This window comes from Netta rufina (genome assembly GCF_964035555.1).
Source record: "Netta rufina genome assembly, chromosome: 2".
In the NCBI taxonomy this organism is placed as follows: domain Eukaryota; kingdom Metazoa; phylum Chordata; class Aves; order Anseriformes; family Anatidae; genus Netta; species Netta rufina.
In genome coordinates, this window is record NC_140124.1 from 95,272,976 (window position 1) to 95,288,055 (window position 15,080).

General features: G+C 38.4%; 1 protein-coding gene across 1 annotated transcript in view; it reads right to left on the minus strand.

Moving 5' to 3' along the window:
• Positions 1 to 15,080, minus strand: part of LOC311206373 (dynein axonemal heavy chain 5-like) — a gene marked incomplete at its 5' end in the record, with an annotated part of 146,980 nt that overhangs the window by 56,016 nt on the left and 75,884 nt on the right. The window contains 9 exons of the mRNA XM_084281653.1: positions 3,194 to 3,361; positions 6,056 to 6,271; positions 6,629 to 6,909; positions 7,404 to 8,068; positions 10,559 to 10,713; positions 11,521 to 11,763; positions 11,851 to 12,057; positions 13,582 to 13,911; positions 14,799 to 15,005. Of these exons, the coding sequence (XP_084137779.1) occupies positions 3,194 to 3,361; positions 6,056 to 6,271; positions 6,629 to 6,909; positions 7,404 to 8,068; positions 10,559 to 10,713; positions 11,521 to 11,763; positions 11,851 to 12,057; positions 13,582 to 13,911; positions 14,799 to 15,005 (2,472 nt within the window). The remainder of the gene's footprint in view (positions 1 to 3,193; positions 3,362 to 6,055; positions 6,272 to 6,628; positions 6,910 to 7,403; positions 8,069 to 10,558; positions 10,714 to 11,520; positions 11,764 to 11,850; positions 12,058 to 13,581; positions 13,912 to 14,798; positions 15,006 to 15,080) is intronic.

Sequence of the window (15,080 nt, forward strand, 5' to 3'; positions counted from 1 at the left end):
TTTACAAGAGTAAAACAGCTCACACTGAACTCTTACAACCTCTAAAACAGCACATTGCATGCAAACAGCCTTGTGAAAATGGTTCTTCGAAAGGTGACCAGAGACTGCTGAAAAAGTACTACCTCGCCAAGGCCAAATTCACACTAGGGATCATTAAAACAATTTAACAATGAAGATGATCACAATCCAGTGTCTAGAAAATTCAGTAGCACTGTTTAATTTATTAGTATTGACATAGCCTCATTGATTCATTGCAAACTCAGTTTTGCAAAACACTGAGTATATCTGGTCCTGATCCAAGAAAGCATTTAAATAAAAATGTCATCCTCGATGAAAAACCTCACATCTTTAAATGCTATCCTTTCTTATGAATGGAATACCTAGACCAAACCCTGATCACTGTGAAGAGCAGCTGTTACTTAGTTAATTCAGGAAATGTTACTGGAAGTGCTCTGTGGATGTGCTGGGTGACCATCTTTGCCTTGTTTTTGCAGTCCTTTCCTGGGCACGTGGCATCTGACTGACACCTCTTCATGGAAATGCAACCTCAAGCTCCTCCTGCCCAGGTCATTGATGATTTTCACCTAGACACCCCACTGCTTTTGTATCGTCTTTCTCAGAGCCTCATGAGATTACTCTGAGTTTCTCAGAGTATCATAAGAAGGTTGGATTCATAGCTAAATTAGGGAAGTGTTAAGCAAGCACATACACAGGTTTTGCAGATATTCCAATGCCCACATTTTCACATCACCAATCTCAAGAATGTATTACACATATGTAGGTATACATATATATACATGTACACATGCAAATAAATCCATGCAGAATGACATTAACAAAATCTTGGTCTTAATTTCTTTCCTATCCGCAACCATTCTTTGGCATTAAAATGACCTCTGAAAGGCATGGGGATCATGCCTCTTTTCTGCTTTTCACAGCCTCTAACAGCTGTTGAAAGATTCTTCATTCTTCTCTTTTCACAGTCATATGTCCTGGCTCTGATCTGTTTTGTTAGGTGATCCACTCCTCCCCTTCACTCCCACAGTGTAAACGCTTTCCTTGCACAGGTACTGTGGGCCTTGAATCCAGACATAAATGCTTGTCTTCCTGCCTGGCAGGCATCACCTTGAAAAGGACACTCTTATTTACATGGATGCCCCTCAAATTTTGATACTCCTTTGCTGTTACCTCATCCTGAGGTGAAATGCCACTTACTGACTCCTGTGGGTTTTCGTTCAGCACAGAGACAAGCAAAAGGAGAAAAGGCAATAGAGTTCCATATTTAAAACAGCGCTTGATAGGGACAACCCTCCATATCAAACAGAATTTATAAACTACAGACAAACTTCCCTTGATCATCATAGCAGCCTAAGGAAATCTTAATTAAAATCATTGGAGACATCTCCAAGGGAAATTATATCCTTATGCACAGTATTTTAATTGGAAGCTTGCAGAATCACAGCTAAAGCCAGGGCTTCTTCATTCTGCCACTATGTTCTTCATTTAATAAATAGCAGATGGTGTTTCTGTATTACCAGGTTAATCCAGCAGGCTTGCTTACTAGATAACAAACTAGAAAAGAACAGCTCATGGTTATGTTGAAGGTTTATAGGAAAGCAGTACACACATGCTGAATGCTGTATGATAAATCATCCTCCACTGCATTTCCAGGCAACATTTGTTTGTACTTGCTGTGTTCAACTCTCACTTGTGACCCTTAGGCTGCAAAACCCATATCTAAAGAATGTAGGTGTTCATTTCTAGCAATTAATTCATCTTTACACTTTTGCGCACCATACTTACTAAGATATAAGTCATTATTAGTCACTTTTCACAACTTGTCACATTTAAGATTAATGAGGCACTGTGTCTCATTTAAGATGCAATTAAAAATATATTGGATGGAGTTGAAGGGGGTTTGTCTCCTAGAACAGCTGTTAGGATAAAGCAGCTTAATTCACTCAGTAAACCTGCTTTTAACATCAGATGATGTGCCCTGTGGTAGTCCTTTATGCTATGTAATTGTACATTTATTTTCAATTATTTTCTTAACATCACTGCATTGCTTGACCCAACAACTCGCTCTATCGTTTGCAGTTTTAAAATAGTTGTAGCTATTGCCATACCTGACAATAGGCATTATTTTGCCAAGAAATGCATGCTTAGCTTTTTATCAGCTCCGGTGTGACAAAATGTAAATACTTGAATATAAAATTAAATCTATATGTAACCCTAAATCATGTATAATCAACTAAAAACCACAAGAGCACTTCTGTAGCTTTTACAGAGTTGCATCAGAGTATTAGTCCACTATCTTCCCTAGGTCTTTTGTCTTTTACAGCTCTCAACAGATGCCTTTCAAATTCTGTTTTCATTAGAGAACATCCCATTATTTGAACATTGACACTTACGTATCACAGAAATACAGTCTTCTCTATCAGTAACATGAATAAAAAATATCATGCTTTTAATGAATTCGAATTAGATTTATTCAGGTATACTAAACAAATATGTGAAGAGTTGTGAATATAGAATTGACAGACTGACTTTTCGAAAGGAGGCTGAGCATGACTACAGTGAAAACTTAACCAACTGGTATCTATTTCTTTAGAAAAGAGCACTAAAATCACCTGCAGAAGCAAACATTGTAAACCACCATGTTCAAAGCTATTTTATTTTTAAATATGCTCATAAATGAAACATTTCCAAGACAATAAAACTATCTTTAGCAGTGCAGCTTATCATATTCTATTGTATTACTGTGAAAATTTCATTGTTCCAACAGAAGTAAGACGACTACTTACTTTATTATGTATACAATCACTTGTAGCAACTTAACACTCAAAAGTTTTCTTAGAGAGCTCAATTCTGGCTAAATTCACTAAAGAATACTTCTGCACCAAGAAAGATCTCTCCTCTCCCAGATTCTACCAAGACCATGATGACCATACTCCTTCCCAGGCAAGTAAAATGGAGTGAAAATTTTCTTGAAACAGCAGTGCCTGGCACCAAGGCCAATAGCAAATACACAATCAGTATCTCTCACTTGCCAATAGCCAGGTTGTATAAAGAATCTGTGCACTAAACGCTCCCACTGAAATGTAAATTATTATCTTTTTTACCCAAAATAATGTTACATTTTTTCTCCTCAATCATAGCGATCCCTCAGAAAAATAAAACAAATATGAAGTACCTTAAGAGGAAGGACTTCTTTATTAATACCATAGAAGTAAGCCATTGCTTGTGTCCATGAGCAAAGACCTGCTACATTTCCACACACTTTTTTAGCAGTCTCCAGATTATAATCCTCCATATCCAAATAAGGCTCTAAAAGCTCCACAGTTTCTCCTGTAATTGAGTCCTAGTCAATGGAAAGGAAGAATTATTTTTTAAATGCATTTTAGAATAAAGTCTGCTTCACAGAAACATTTTTATTTTTAAAAACATGATGCCACCACTTCTTACAGAAGAACAAAACATTTTACACAAACAAAACACAGCTGTTGCCTTTCGCTTCCATAAAGGACAGAACATTAGTAGGTGTAGGGATTTTTTTTCTGTGTGTGAACTCAAGTAAAAAATAGCTCCAACTTCCAGGTTGACTAGAGTTTACATTTAATAACCATATTTGACCCATAAGATTTGCAGACATTACTCACACTGCCTGCTCCATGACAAGTTATTCTAAGATCTAAGTTATTCCCACTACAGCTCTGTACCTGCATTCCTCTCTCCCTCAACATCAAGATATGTTCTTGCCACATCTTTAATGCCATCACCAGTGCCCAGTGAACTAGATTGGAAGCTAATATGACAGGAATCCAAGCCAGCAAACCAGGGATCAGTTTTCTTCTAGGTTATTTCCGTGAACCAGCTCACAATGGCATAAGACATACACCAGTATGAACACAACTGAGGTAGTCCAACATGAAGCTTGGGGAAGGGAAGAGGTGAAACTCTAAGGCACTGACTTCACTTCATTTAAACTATCCATATCCTTAACTGTAACTGTGACTTCTTTCAGCTGTTCACTTATTTATTCTAATCTCAGATTCTTTTCTCCCACCACAATCTGTTGAGAATACAAAAAGCCAGATCTTTTATGATGGTGGTTAATCTATAATTACACAAGTATCGGAAGAAAATGGAATTCATCTCCTTAAGCAACGCAGAGAGTAGAAGAGCTTATACAGAGCAACAATGGTTGCTTAACAACAGAAGCATTAAGAATCTTCCTTTTATTGGCAACATTTTAACATGCTTTTTTAATAAAAATCATCCCCCATTCATAGAGTTGAGCAATGTTTTGCTCTTTTCCTGGAGATATATATCAGAAAGGACAGGCTTGTGTTTGTATACTAGCTACTATAATAATAACTAGCTGCTATAATAATAACAAAGACATTCGTTACATTACTCTTAAAATCACATATGGCAATGCTTTCACTGTGAGTATTTTTATTCTCCTATTCAAAATTACAAGTTAGCAAGCTGACAAGGGTGAAGCAAAGACCAATCAGAAGTGGCCTAAATTTCTGTTCAAGAGTTTGAAAAATGTCATGCTTTTCCTTTTCAGTAAAGAATTTTAAATCCAGGGAGTTATTTCATCCACTGATCTTCCTTGCATAAAAAATAATAATTAGGAAATCACAGAAGTCTCACCAAAAAAAGCAAGCAGTGTAGTCAGAACTGCAGACATGATGGCCTTCATATATGCTCATATATATCTCATATATACTCAATCTCAGAAACAAGAAATGAGGTAGAAGGGCTGCATACGAAGTACCTCATCAGAGACAGAAATAGTCTGGTGTTCCTCGCCACATTCATCAATATTCCTTTCTGCAAGAACTCAGCCCCACGAGACCGTTCAAACTCTTCTGAGTAAAGTTTAGTGTGTTGCAAACTACTAGCAGGAGCACATATAGTATTAATAAGTGCCCAAACTGGAAACCTCATTAAGGAGTAAGCTTGAGTAAGGAGTGTATAATTAGTCCCCATCATCTTTAAACTAATTTCCTCTATGTACTTGGTGAAGATACCATTTGGAAAAGTGGCCATATTGACAGCCCCAGGAAGAGACTGTCTACAGAGGCAGTGCAAGTTTCCTCATGCTGCCTTGCCAATATGGCTCACGGGGAGAAATAGCTCCTGGGGATAGTGAGAATCATGGTTGCAAGCCTCATCTGCACAACAAAAACACCCCAGTAGCTTAGGAAAGACATCAGCAAAATGCACAGCTAAAGCTGATTTGAGAAGTGCACAAATGAATAGAGTTTTACTCAATGTTGCAGAAACCAGAGATTTTGCTAAAAACCTTCTCACCTTTCTGGATTTTAGAGTTGGGCCATGATTCTACCATCTCATAGCCCAGCCTTGGTCTTTTTCTGGACTAGCTATACACAACATCTTTCTTAACCTCCCTGAAGAGAAATTCGCCTTGCACCACAGTCCACTGAATCTTACTGTAAATGGGGCAAGTTTCTGTCCCAACAGAAGTAAAAATCTGTTTTTTTCTTAGAGTTGATCATCCTGCATTTTTCTACCTTTCTAGTCAAATAGCCCCAAAGGTTCCCAGATATCTCAGCATTTTTCCTGACAGGATGCTTATTCTCTTCCATATTTCCTCCTAGCTCCCTGTCAAACAGTTCTGAAGATGGCATGCAAACAGGTCTAGTAGCAGTGAAGATGGTAAGACAACTGAAAAACCAACAGTGAGTTCTTTTTAGGAAAATTCCTACTGAAGAGCAAGAAAACTGCCTGAATAAAGATACAACTGAGCTCAGGATTAGATGCAGTGTTTGGTATATTTGTTTCTGTCATTGAAAGAAACTGTGTGACCCAGAAGAAATATTACAGAAATTGGGAACCATGAAAATGAAGAGGAATACAATCACACGGTTATCTGCAACTGTAGGTACATAATACTTATGTGTTTCAGACTACCTATGAACTTCAGTTCCTGTAGATGTTAGAGCACATATAATATGAGGACACTTTCACATGATCTCTAAAGATTATTATAGGAGTAATAATGCTGCTAACATCTTCTTACCTTCTGAAAACTAAGCAACATGCTAAGAAATCCTGAATTATTCATTAGTTTCAGAGCCTCAGTCCATGATGGCTTCACACCTGGGCGCTCTTGATCAGGTGTTACCGAGTCTATTTTTCTTTGGAATAAAAGTAGCACACAATCCATAATTCGCATTATCAAGTGAGGAGGTTTACCCAGCTTGCGAACAGTTGCAATGTCAGAAGGCTTTATTGTCTGAAAAAATAGGGAACAAAATAGTAGTTTATTTAAGCCATCACATGGTGGTAGAGAAAGATAGTTGGGGGGACTGCATATTTAAGAAAACTGCTGCAGTTTTGCAGGTCCCCCAGAAGCAGTACTGCAGAAAGCTAGTACCACTAAATGACCCACTTTATTACCTGATAGTAGAGGAGATACTGTTCATCTTACCTCTCCACTGCCTCAATTTTTAGTTTTTTTTCCTACAAGGATTAACAGGTCACTGCCAGTCCTTTCACTTTATTTTAGTTTTTCAAATCAGAAGTATAAACCACAATATTCCACAAACAGCAATAGCTAACTACGTGTACATTCTGAATATTCAATTCCAACCTGCAGGGCTGCCTCTGCTTCTTCCAATGCAGGCCTTGCAGCTTCAAGTTTCTCTTCTGCTGCTGCTTTATCAATGGCAATGTCATCCACAATGGCCTGAGCTTTGTCTTTTACCTTTTGCACTTGCATTTTCACCTTTTCGGCAGCTTGGGCTTTCATTGTTACTTCCAATAAAACTTCATCAGCTTTTCTTGAAGCCACTGCCAAATCTTTCTCCTTCATCACCAACTCTTTGGAAAGCTGATTTACTGAAATCTCAGCTTCCATCAGTTTTGCAAGACCTGAGTAGAATAAACTCTATTTTAGTAATATGAAAACATGAGAGAGAAATCTCAGCGAAGTGATCTAGATACTTAAAATAGGTCACTTGGATTCATATTTAGGAACCCCAGTGAGTGATCCCATTTGTTGAACACCAAAATTAAGCAGGGATAATATTTATTCACTATTTAAAGTAAATTGTTTTTCATTTTATGGGTAGAAGTCTTCAGTATCTGTTACTTAATCCTTTGTTTATATTCAGGAGGAAATTCTTCACTCAGAGTGGTGAGGCACTGGAATAGGTTGCTCAGGGAAGTTATGGATGCCCCACATCCACAACTTGAAAGTGAGCTCACAATTTAAATTCATAAGCTAACTCTCTAGGTATGTAAGAATCTACACTTTTACATTCTTTTATTCAAAATCTTCTCAAATAAGAAACAAAAACAAAAACAAAAACAACAACAACAACAATAAAAAAAACAACAACTAACACAACAAAAAATTACAGTACCTGTTCTCATACGTTCAGACAAGCTTCCAACATTGGCAAACTTATCTTCATAAATAGTTTTGTAGCCTCCAATGAAGGACAGGTAAGATTTTGGAGTCACAAATGTTCGGCGCCTGTATCGTTCAAAGTATTCAACACATTTTTCAGCTACAATGTCTTGAAATGTTCCCATGGTGTTAACAACACTTTGTTTCACTTCATCTGTGCACTCGATATGGTAGGAAGCTAAAAAATGCTGTGCAACTGCTACAAGAGCATCTTTAGGCCAGCATTGGAACCAGTCCATGGTACAGCCTGAAATCAGACCTGGAAATTTGAGTGCACGAGTTCTGAATTTTTCCCCAACAGGAGAAAAGCAAAGAACCACATGTAAGTTATTTCGAACTCGAGTAAGAAAGTAATCATAAAGATTTTCACCAGTGGGAGTACGCCTTGGGTACTCCTTCTTCATTGCTGGTATCAAGTCTTGCGTGATTTCACCTATTTCATCTCGTGCAAAAAGATTTGAGACTTCACCTGAAGCCAAAACATTGTTCATGTACTCAAGAAAAGATTCATCTCTGATTTCGTTGTCTGTGAATATAAAGACAATGCCCTTTCCTTTTTGCCCAGCAGTGCGGTACAAGATTTTCAGATCATCCATGAGGTTACTGGTCGCATATGTTCTGAGATAGAAAAGGATTAAAGAAAGAACAAAAATGAAAGATCATTCTAGGAAATATCTATCATCTGGCTCAGTTTACTTAAGCAAGACAAAAATCTACATATGATATTAATACTGTATCTCCTGCTTTCATTTTTCAGGTTTCTTTCTTAAATATTTTCCAAAAGTAAATGATCAGTTCCATAAATCATGGGAGATGAGCTGAAATCAACAGAATAATATGCTGGGGGAAAAAAAAATGGTAAGAGTAATACTATGTTTAATGTATGCACGATATTACTTTGCATCTCTACAATTTGTAGACTGAAGCTCCTTATTAGAACTGAAGGTTAGAGTGGCTGGATTAAGTTGTCAAGTATACTCTACTGCCTGTAGCCATTACATAAATACAGCTGTATTATCTTTTGAAGATATTCAGATCAAGTTAAATTAAGTCACTAAGAGACAAGAATAACCACTACTGAAGTTTTTACTGTGTTATTTGGTTTAACTGAAATCAAAGGATGTGTTTGAACATTATCACTTGAGCTGATAAACTCCACTGTGAATGGGAACTATGACTGGTTCATTCATTATGCCTCTTGTAGCTGGTGCATACATATATGTATGATTCTGATAAAGTCCATGCAAATTCAGCTACAGTTTTCAGATTATGCAGTATCAGATGAAGCAAAGTAAGGTTACTAAAATGGCAGATTTTGTCCATTGTGTACTTAGACTATTACATTGCTGAATTTAGGAAGCTGGGGTTTTTTTGGAAAGTTTCTTATTTCCAAGAGTCTCTTCAAAGCTACAAGTAATACTTGCAATACACACAACCCATTATTCAGTATTTGAAAAAGACACAGTTTTGAAATTAAATATGCCATACAGAAAGTCTCCCACTGCTCTTGCAGCTCCATCTTAACACTGCTCTACAAATACCCCTAATGTAAGCACTGCAGAACTTGTACAACAATCTCACTGTTCAGTTTGCAAGTGTCAGCTACGGTTATTACAGTGATTTGTGGTATTCTGATAAGAACATGAATTTCTCCGCTGAGTCAGAATAGCAGCCCATCTAGCTCAATATTCGTAATGCTGGCAACGAGAAATGCTACTTGGAGAGAATACGAGCCAGGATCCACTCTTCGCTGCCCATTCCTCTCCTCCCCTCTCCACTCCATATTTACAGCCATTGTATTAGGAACATTAGGAATGTCCATCTCTTTCCTCCAGTATCCATTTTTAAACCTGCTTCCTCCACAGACTCCTGTGGCAAGTTACAAAAGATGACTATTTACTTTGTAAATACATGCTTTCAGCTACTTGCTTTTAGCCCACCTCTAGATAGTTTCAGCAAATGAATTTTTTCTAACCTATTCTGTGACTCTAAGCTTTTTTTCTTTTCCTCCTTTATTTCATTCTTTCCCTCTGCCTCTGGGACACAGAAAAAGGCCTTGATATGTCTTTCTTTCTCTTCCCCCTCAGCAGAAACCTCATAAAAATGTTCAAAGACCTGATACATCTCTCTCAGGAAGATTTTTCAGTGTGTCAAGTAGTTTTCAGAGTCAAAACACGCTGACAGCCCTGTAAACCCTATGCCAAAAGATAAACAGGTGGAAGGCAGTAGTTACTCCCAGTCACTTCAGAAAGGTTTAAATGAACACCTTCCAGACAATTAAATGACAATGCTGACAAAGCATTGCAGAGATCTCTTACAGTGCTCTTGTCAGGAATGACAGAGACCTTTTAAAAACAACATGCAGAGAATAAAGACAGAAAACAAGAAAACTCTATTATACAGGGTTCAAATTAAGAATAAATAAATAAATAAGTGTCCCTCTTTCCTCCCCAGTTTCTACAAATTACTAAATTCCAGTACTACCCACTATTAAGCTGTTGGTGACAGTTGCAATCATACTTTCTGGGAACATAAGCATCTACAGCAAAAGTCATTATTTTCCCCAGTCATCAGTATTTGGTTACCACACACAATACACCAGTATATTATTCCATGTTATATTTAGTGCAAAATGGGAAAAATTAAACAGAGGAAGAAAGTGTCTCAGAAAGAGTGGTCAGGCATTGGAATAGGTTGCCCAGGGAAGTGGAGGAGTCACCGTCCCTGGGGGGTGTTCAAGGAAAAGTTGGACCTGGTGCTTAGAGACATGGTTTAGTGGGTGATATTGGTTGTAGGACGATGGATCTTGGAGGTCTCTTCCAACCTTAATGATTGTGATTCTATGATAATTTAGTGGGACTTCACGAGGATCCATTGCGGACTCAAATGCTGAAGGAAAGAAAGACTTCTTGTCAATGGTACAAAGGTAGAAAAATAAAGACCCAGGATCTGTCATCTACAGATTGTGCATTTGCATAGGTGCTTTTGGTTGAAAATGTAGTTTACAAGGAGGGATCAAATGTTTGACAGGTTTGCATTGCTTTAAGTTGCTTGTTTGCCATTCATTTCTATAGCAAATGTCTATCTATGTACACTGCGTTATGTTACCTTGTTAAAGTAATCTGAAAGCTCTCATATCCAGCAATATATGATGCTAGTCTGGTCAGACTCTGTTTTCCAGATCCACCCACACCCACCAACAATGCATTTCCTTGTGGAGTACGAATAATCCGTGATATTTTAATCAAGTGGGTGATTGCATCCTGTGTATTGAGAGAAAGAAAGAAAAGAAAAAAAGAAAAAAGGATGAACAGCCATAAAAATAATATTCATCTTGAAAACATCACTGAGCAACTGATTTTCAACAGCTAGAGGCTTCTCTGGAGCCTATGCCAAAGACTCACTCTTGTACTCATCAAAATCAAGAGATTTCCCCTGGACTTCCATGGCCAGCAGACCTAGCCCAAGAGAAATGTCCCTGTATCGAACTCATATGACACAATGTCATATGCAGTATTTGTACTAAGCAGAGCTGAGTGCATGCCTCTTTAGTGGACTGAAGGAAAACTAGAAAGGAAGAGGATTAACACCATCCTCCAACTTTTTAGCTGAGCTATTTATAGTCTCTCCAAGTAGGTTGCCAAAAGTACAATACGAGTACACTACAGAAATTTCTTATTCAACTGTTGTATTTATCTTAGAGAACTAAGTCTAAAGATGAAAAAAAAGAAGCATGTACCAAGACACCTTTAAGGAGGTGACTTCTAGAGATGCCAGATGACATTCATAATGTGTACTGTAGAAACAAATGAGTTATGCTTTGGATTATGCAAGGCAAGAGAAAGAAAAGATGGAGAACTGCAAAGAGATGGAATAATTTGTGGAAGCGAAGGCAGGTGGGAGACAGAAGCATGACTTTATAGATCTTATTTGTAAACTTCACTGGAAACAGGGCTTGCAATTCTGGCTATCTCCAAATATAATCTGAAGGAAAAACTATAAGATCCATACATCAGTAAAAGCTAAGGACCAGGTGGGTTTTGTATTTATATAATTAAAAGCACTAATACCTTGAAAAATACTAAATCCATCTTTGATCCTCTGATGGTCTCATTGTACTGTTGCATGAACATTTGCAGTCTTTCAGCCAAATAATCCAAAGATGGGATAGGCTCATAAATTTTAGGAGCCTTCAAATCTATATCATCAGGTTCGTCTCCAGTAGCTTCAGGGGCGTCACGCAAAAAATCCGCAAAGTATAATTCTGTGGATCCATTTTCAAATAGATTTTGGCCATGTTCTGCAGCAGCAATCTACAACAATACATTAAGGATTGCTTTAGTCATAAAACATTTCACCAACCTCTTTCTGTGGCAAATACTTTAATATTATTTGCCTACCTTTTTCATCATATCTTCAAACCAGTCTTTATCACTTTGGCTGGTGAACCTGTCTGCAATAACACGTCTGCATTCGTGCTGGAACAAGGTTACCAAAACACTGATGCTCTGGCAGACTTCAGAAGTAACTGTAAGTATTCCTTGCCAAATGCGGCTGAGGTCTCGTAAATTAAAGATGTAATGAAATTTAGCAGGAGTTGGTAACATCTAGAAAAGAATGTCATAATTTATATTCAAATAAGTACTAAATATTTCCTATCTAGACTTAAGCGAATACTGCATATTTTCAACATCAATGTCACATTAAAGCAGAAACGCATGCTTGTCATTTAAAAAGCAAAGTTAAAAATGAAGAAATGACAGTAGCAATGATGATGTCTTTAATTTCACAATTAACATCCTTCTTGTAGTGAGGGTCCCAAGCTGAACACAGTACTCAAGGTGCGACCTCACCAGCGTCATGCACAAGGGGACAATCACTTCCCTAGTCCTGCTGGCCACACTGTTTCTGATGCAGTCCAGGATGCCATTGGCACACTGCTGGCTTGTGTTCAGCCAGCAGTTGACCAGCACCCCCATATCCTTTTCTGTCAGGCAACTTTCCAAGCACTCTTCCCCCTCTCTGCATGGGGTTGTCATGACACATCTGCAGGACCTGGCATTTGGCCTTTTTGAATATCATGCAGCTGGACTCGCCCCATCCATCTGGCCCATCCAGATCCCTCTGCAGGGCTTTCCTGTCCCCAGGCAGATCAACGGTCCCTCCTGGCCTGGCATTGTCCACAAACTTACTGAGGGTGGATTCCTTCAGCCAGATCACTGATAAAATTGTCGCACAAAACTGTCCCCAGTACTGAGTCCTGGGGGTTGCCATCAGTGACTGGCCACCAACTGCATTGAACTCCATTCACTGTGACTTTGAGCCTGGCCATCCAGCCAGTTCTTCACCTAGCAAGCTGTACACCTGCCCAAGCCATGAGCAGCCAGTTTCTTCAGGAGAATACTGTGGGAAACTGTCAAATGTTAGTAAAATCCTGCTAAACAACATCACAGCCTTTTCCTCATATATGAAGCAGGTCATCTTGTAGAAGGAGACTGGGCTAGTCAGGCAGGATCTGCCTTTCATAAACCTATCCTTGTTGCTTCTGATCACTCAGTTGTCCCATATGTGCCATGTGATGACGTTCAAGATGATCTGCTCCATAACCTTCTGTGGCACCAAGGACAGGATGACAGACCTGTAATTCCTTGGATTCTCCTTCCTGCCCTTCTTGTAGATTGGAGTCAAATTACCTAACCTCTGGTCAACTGGGACCTCACTGGATAGGCAGAAATGCTAGTAAATTATTGAAACCGGCTTGGCAATCTGTCAGGTCTTTAAATTTTCTCATAATCCCAAACATCTTTATAGAAGAATCCTACACAGCTTTTAATGTATGGTTCCTTATGCCCTTGACATTTTCTCAACCAGAAGACCTCTAAATGTTCTCATCAGCTATGTTTGTTATCTTATACTTACATGATACATTTCTTACATTAACTACGTGTTTAGTCAACTAACTAGGTACTTGTAGCAAAAAAATCAGAATGGAAGCATTAGACAGAAGTTATAGCAATAGGTCACGACTTCACAATATGAAGAATGAACACACAAAACAGTACAAAAGCCCAGATCTTGCTCTTTTGTCATGGTCTGATGTTTCAAAGACTTTGCAGCAGATGTAACATTACCTTTGCTTTTGTTGTTTGCCAGACTTTTCGAGCTGTAGATACTAATGCTGAAGCCAGTCTACATATTTCTTCAGGGAAACCTCGTTGTTCACAGAAATAGCCTTCAGCAACTGTTCGAAATATTTTATCAATAGATGAACTGGAAGGCAGTGTGCAGTTGTAGATTGTGAAATGGCGTTTCAGGCGCTGTGGGATGTCATTCCGACCTCCCCCAGGGTGAATCATAGCAGCTACAAACTGGATGTCAACCACATTTGTAAATTCACCTGGCTTCTCCAAATTGTAGAAACCCTTCTGTTCCATCAGCTGCCTTACAATCTCATTGGTGATCTAGTTTTCCCACCCCGAAAAAAAGAAACAGAGCAGTTAAGTATTTCAGGATTCTCAACTTAATAATTAAATAAGTAAATAAATAAAAGAGGAAATATCAAGTATAACAAATCAATAGACAGAATGAAAGACATTTTCTGTCTCTCTTAATCTCAGATATTCCGCTGAGCATTTCAGCAATTTATAAAGCCATGCAAAATGGTACCAAGAGTCTTGATGCAGTGGACTGGCTGCATCTAAGTTTTGGGTGCCAAATAGATGAGTGACAAAGAATGGTTAGTTTAGCACAAAGCACAGTCACACATCCACTTGTATAGAGGCAGCAACAGAGCAGGATTACAGAGCTACACTAGAATGAAGAATATGACTTTTCCTCAGCAGTAATTTTTTTAAACTTAAGTCAACCTTTCAGAGTACAGGTCTATAAAGTATTCGTTTATGAATACCTCCAAGCAGCTCACTAGACTTGGATGTCAACTGTGGCATTAGATTTCACCTAATAATAACTGTACTTTAAAGCACAGAGTGGACAGAAGGAAAGAATCTCTGTTGGCTTCCTGGATTTGCATGCTTCCTTTCCCAGACTGCTTCTGAGTGCAGAGAGTTTGTAAATTCTGCAGGCTCTGCATGTAACCAAAACAAAAGACTTAGAATTTACAATGCTTGCACCAAATGGCTTGACGCTGGCTCTAATCTTTTGGCACTCGCAGCTTATCACTCACAGTAAACCTGGATTGGGGAAAGTGCTTTTAGTAGACATACTTGATCCAGTCAATGTTACAAAAATTTTTCCAAAACTTTCTCTGTTTTGTAACCCACAGGTCAACACTTCCAACAGCAATAATGGTAAAACCACCAATTCCCAAATGCCAACATATTCCTTTTACCTGATCACCCCATTCGTTAATCACAGGCATGTTGATGTCATCAATAAAGACAGTCATTTTCTTCCCAGCTGGAGGACCATAAGTGGTACCCATTCTTTTGTCTACATAACTTTCTATGCTCCTTTGGAACATATTTGGCAGAGTTGCGGAAGAAAAGTTCAGACGCTTGTTCAAGTGAACATCAGGATCATACTTGCTCATGTAATCCTGTAAGATAAACCAATTTTAAGTAAAATGAACTGGTAACTCCAGATGAATTCAACTGACAGGAGACACAGACGT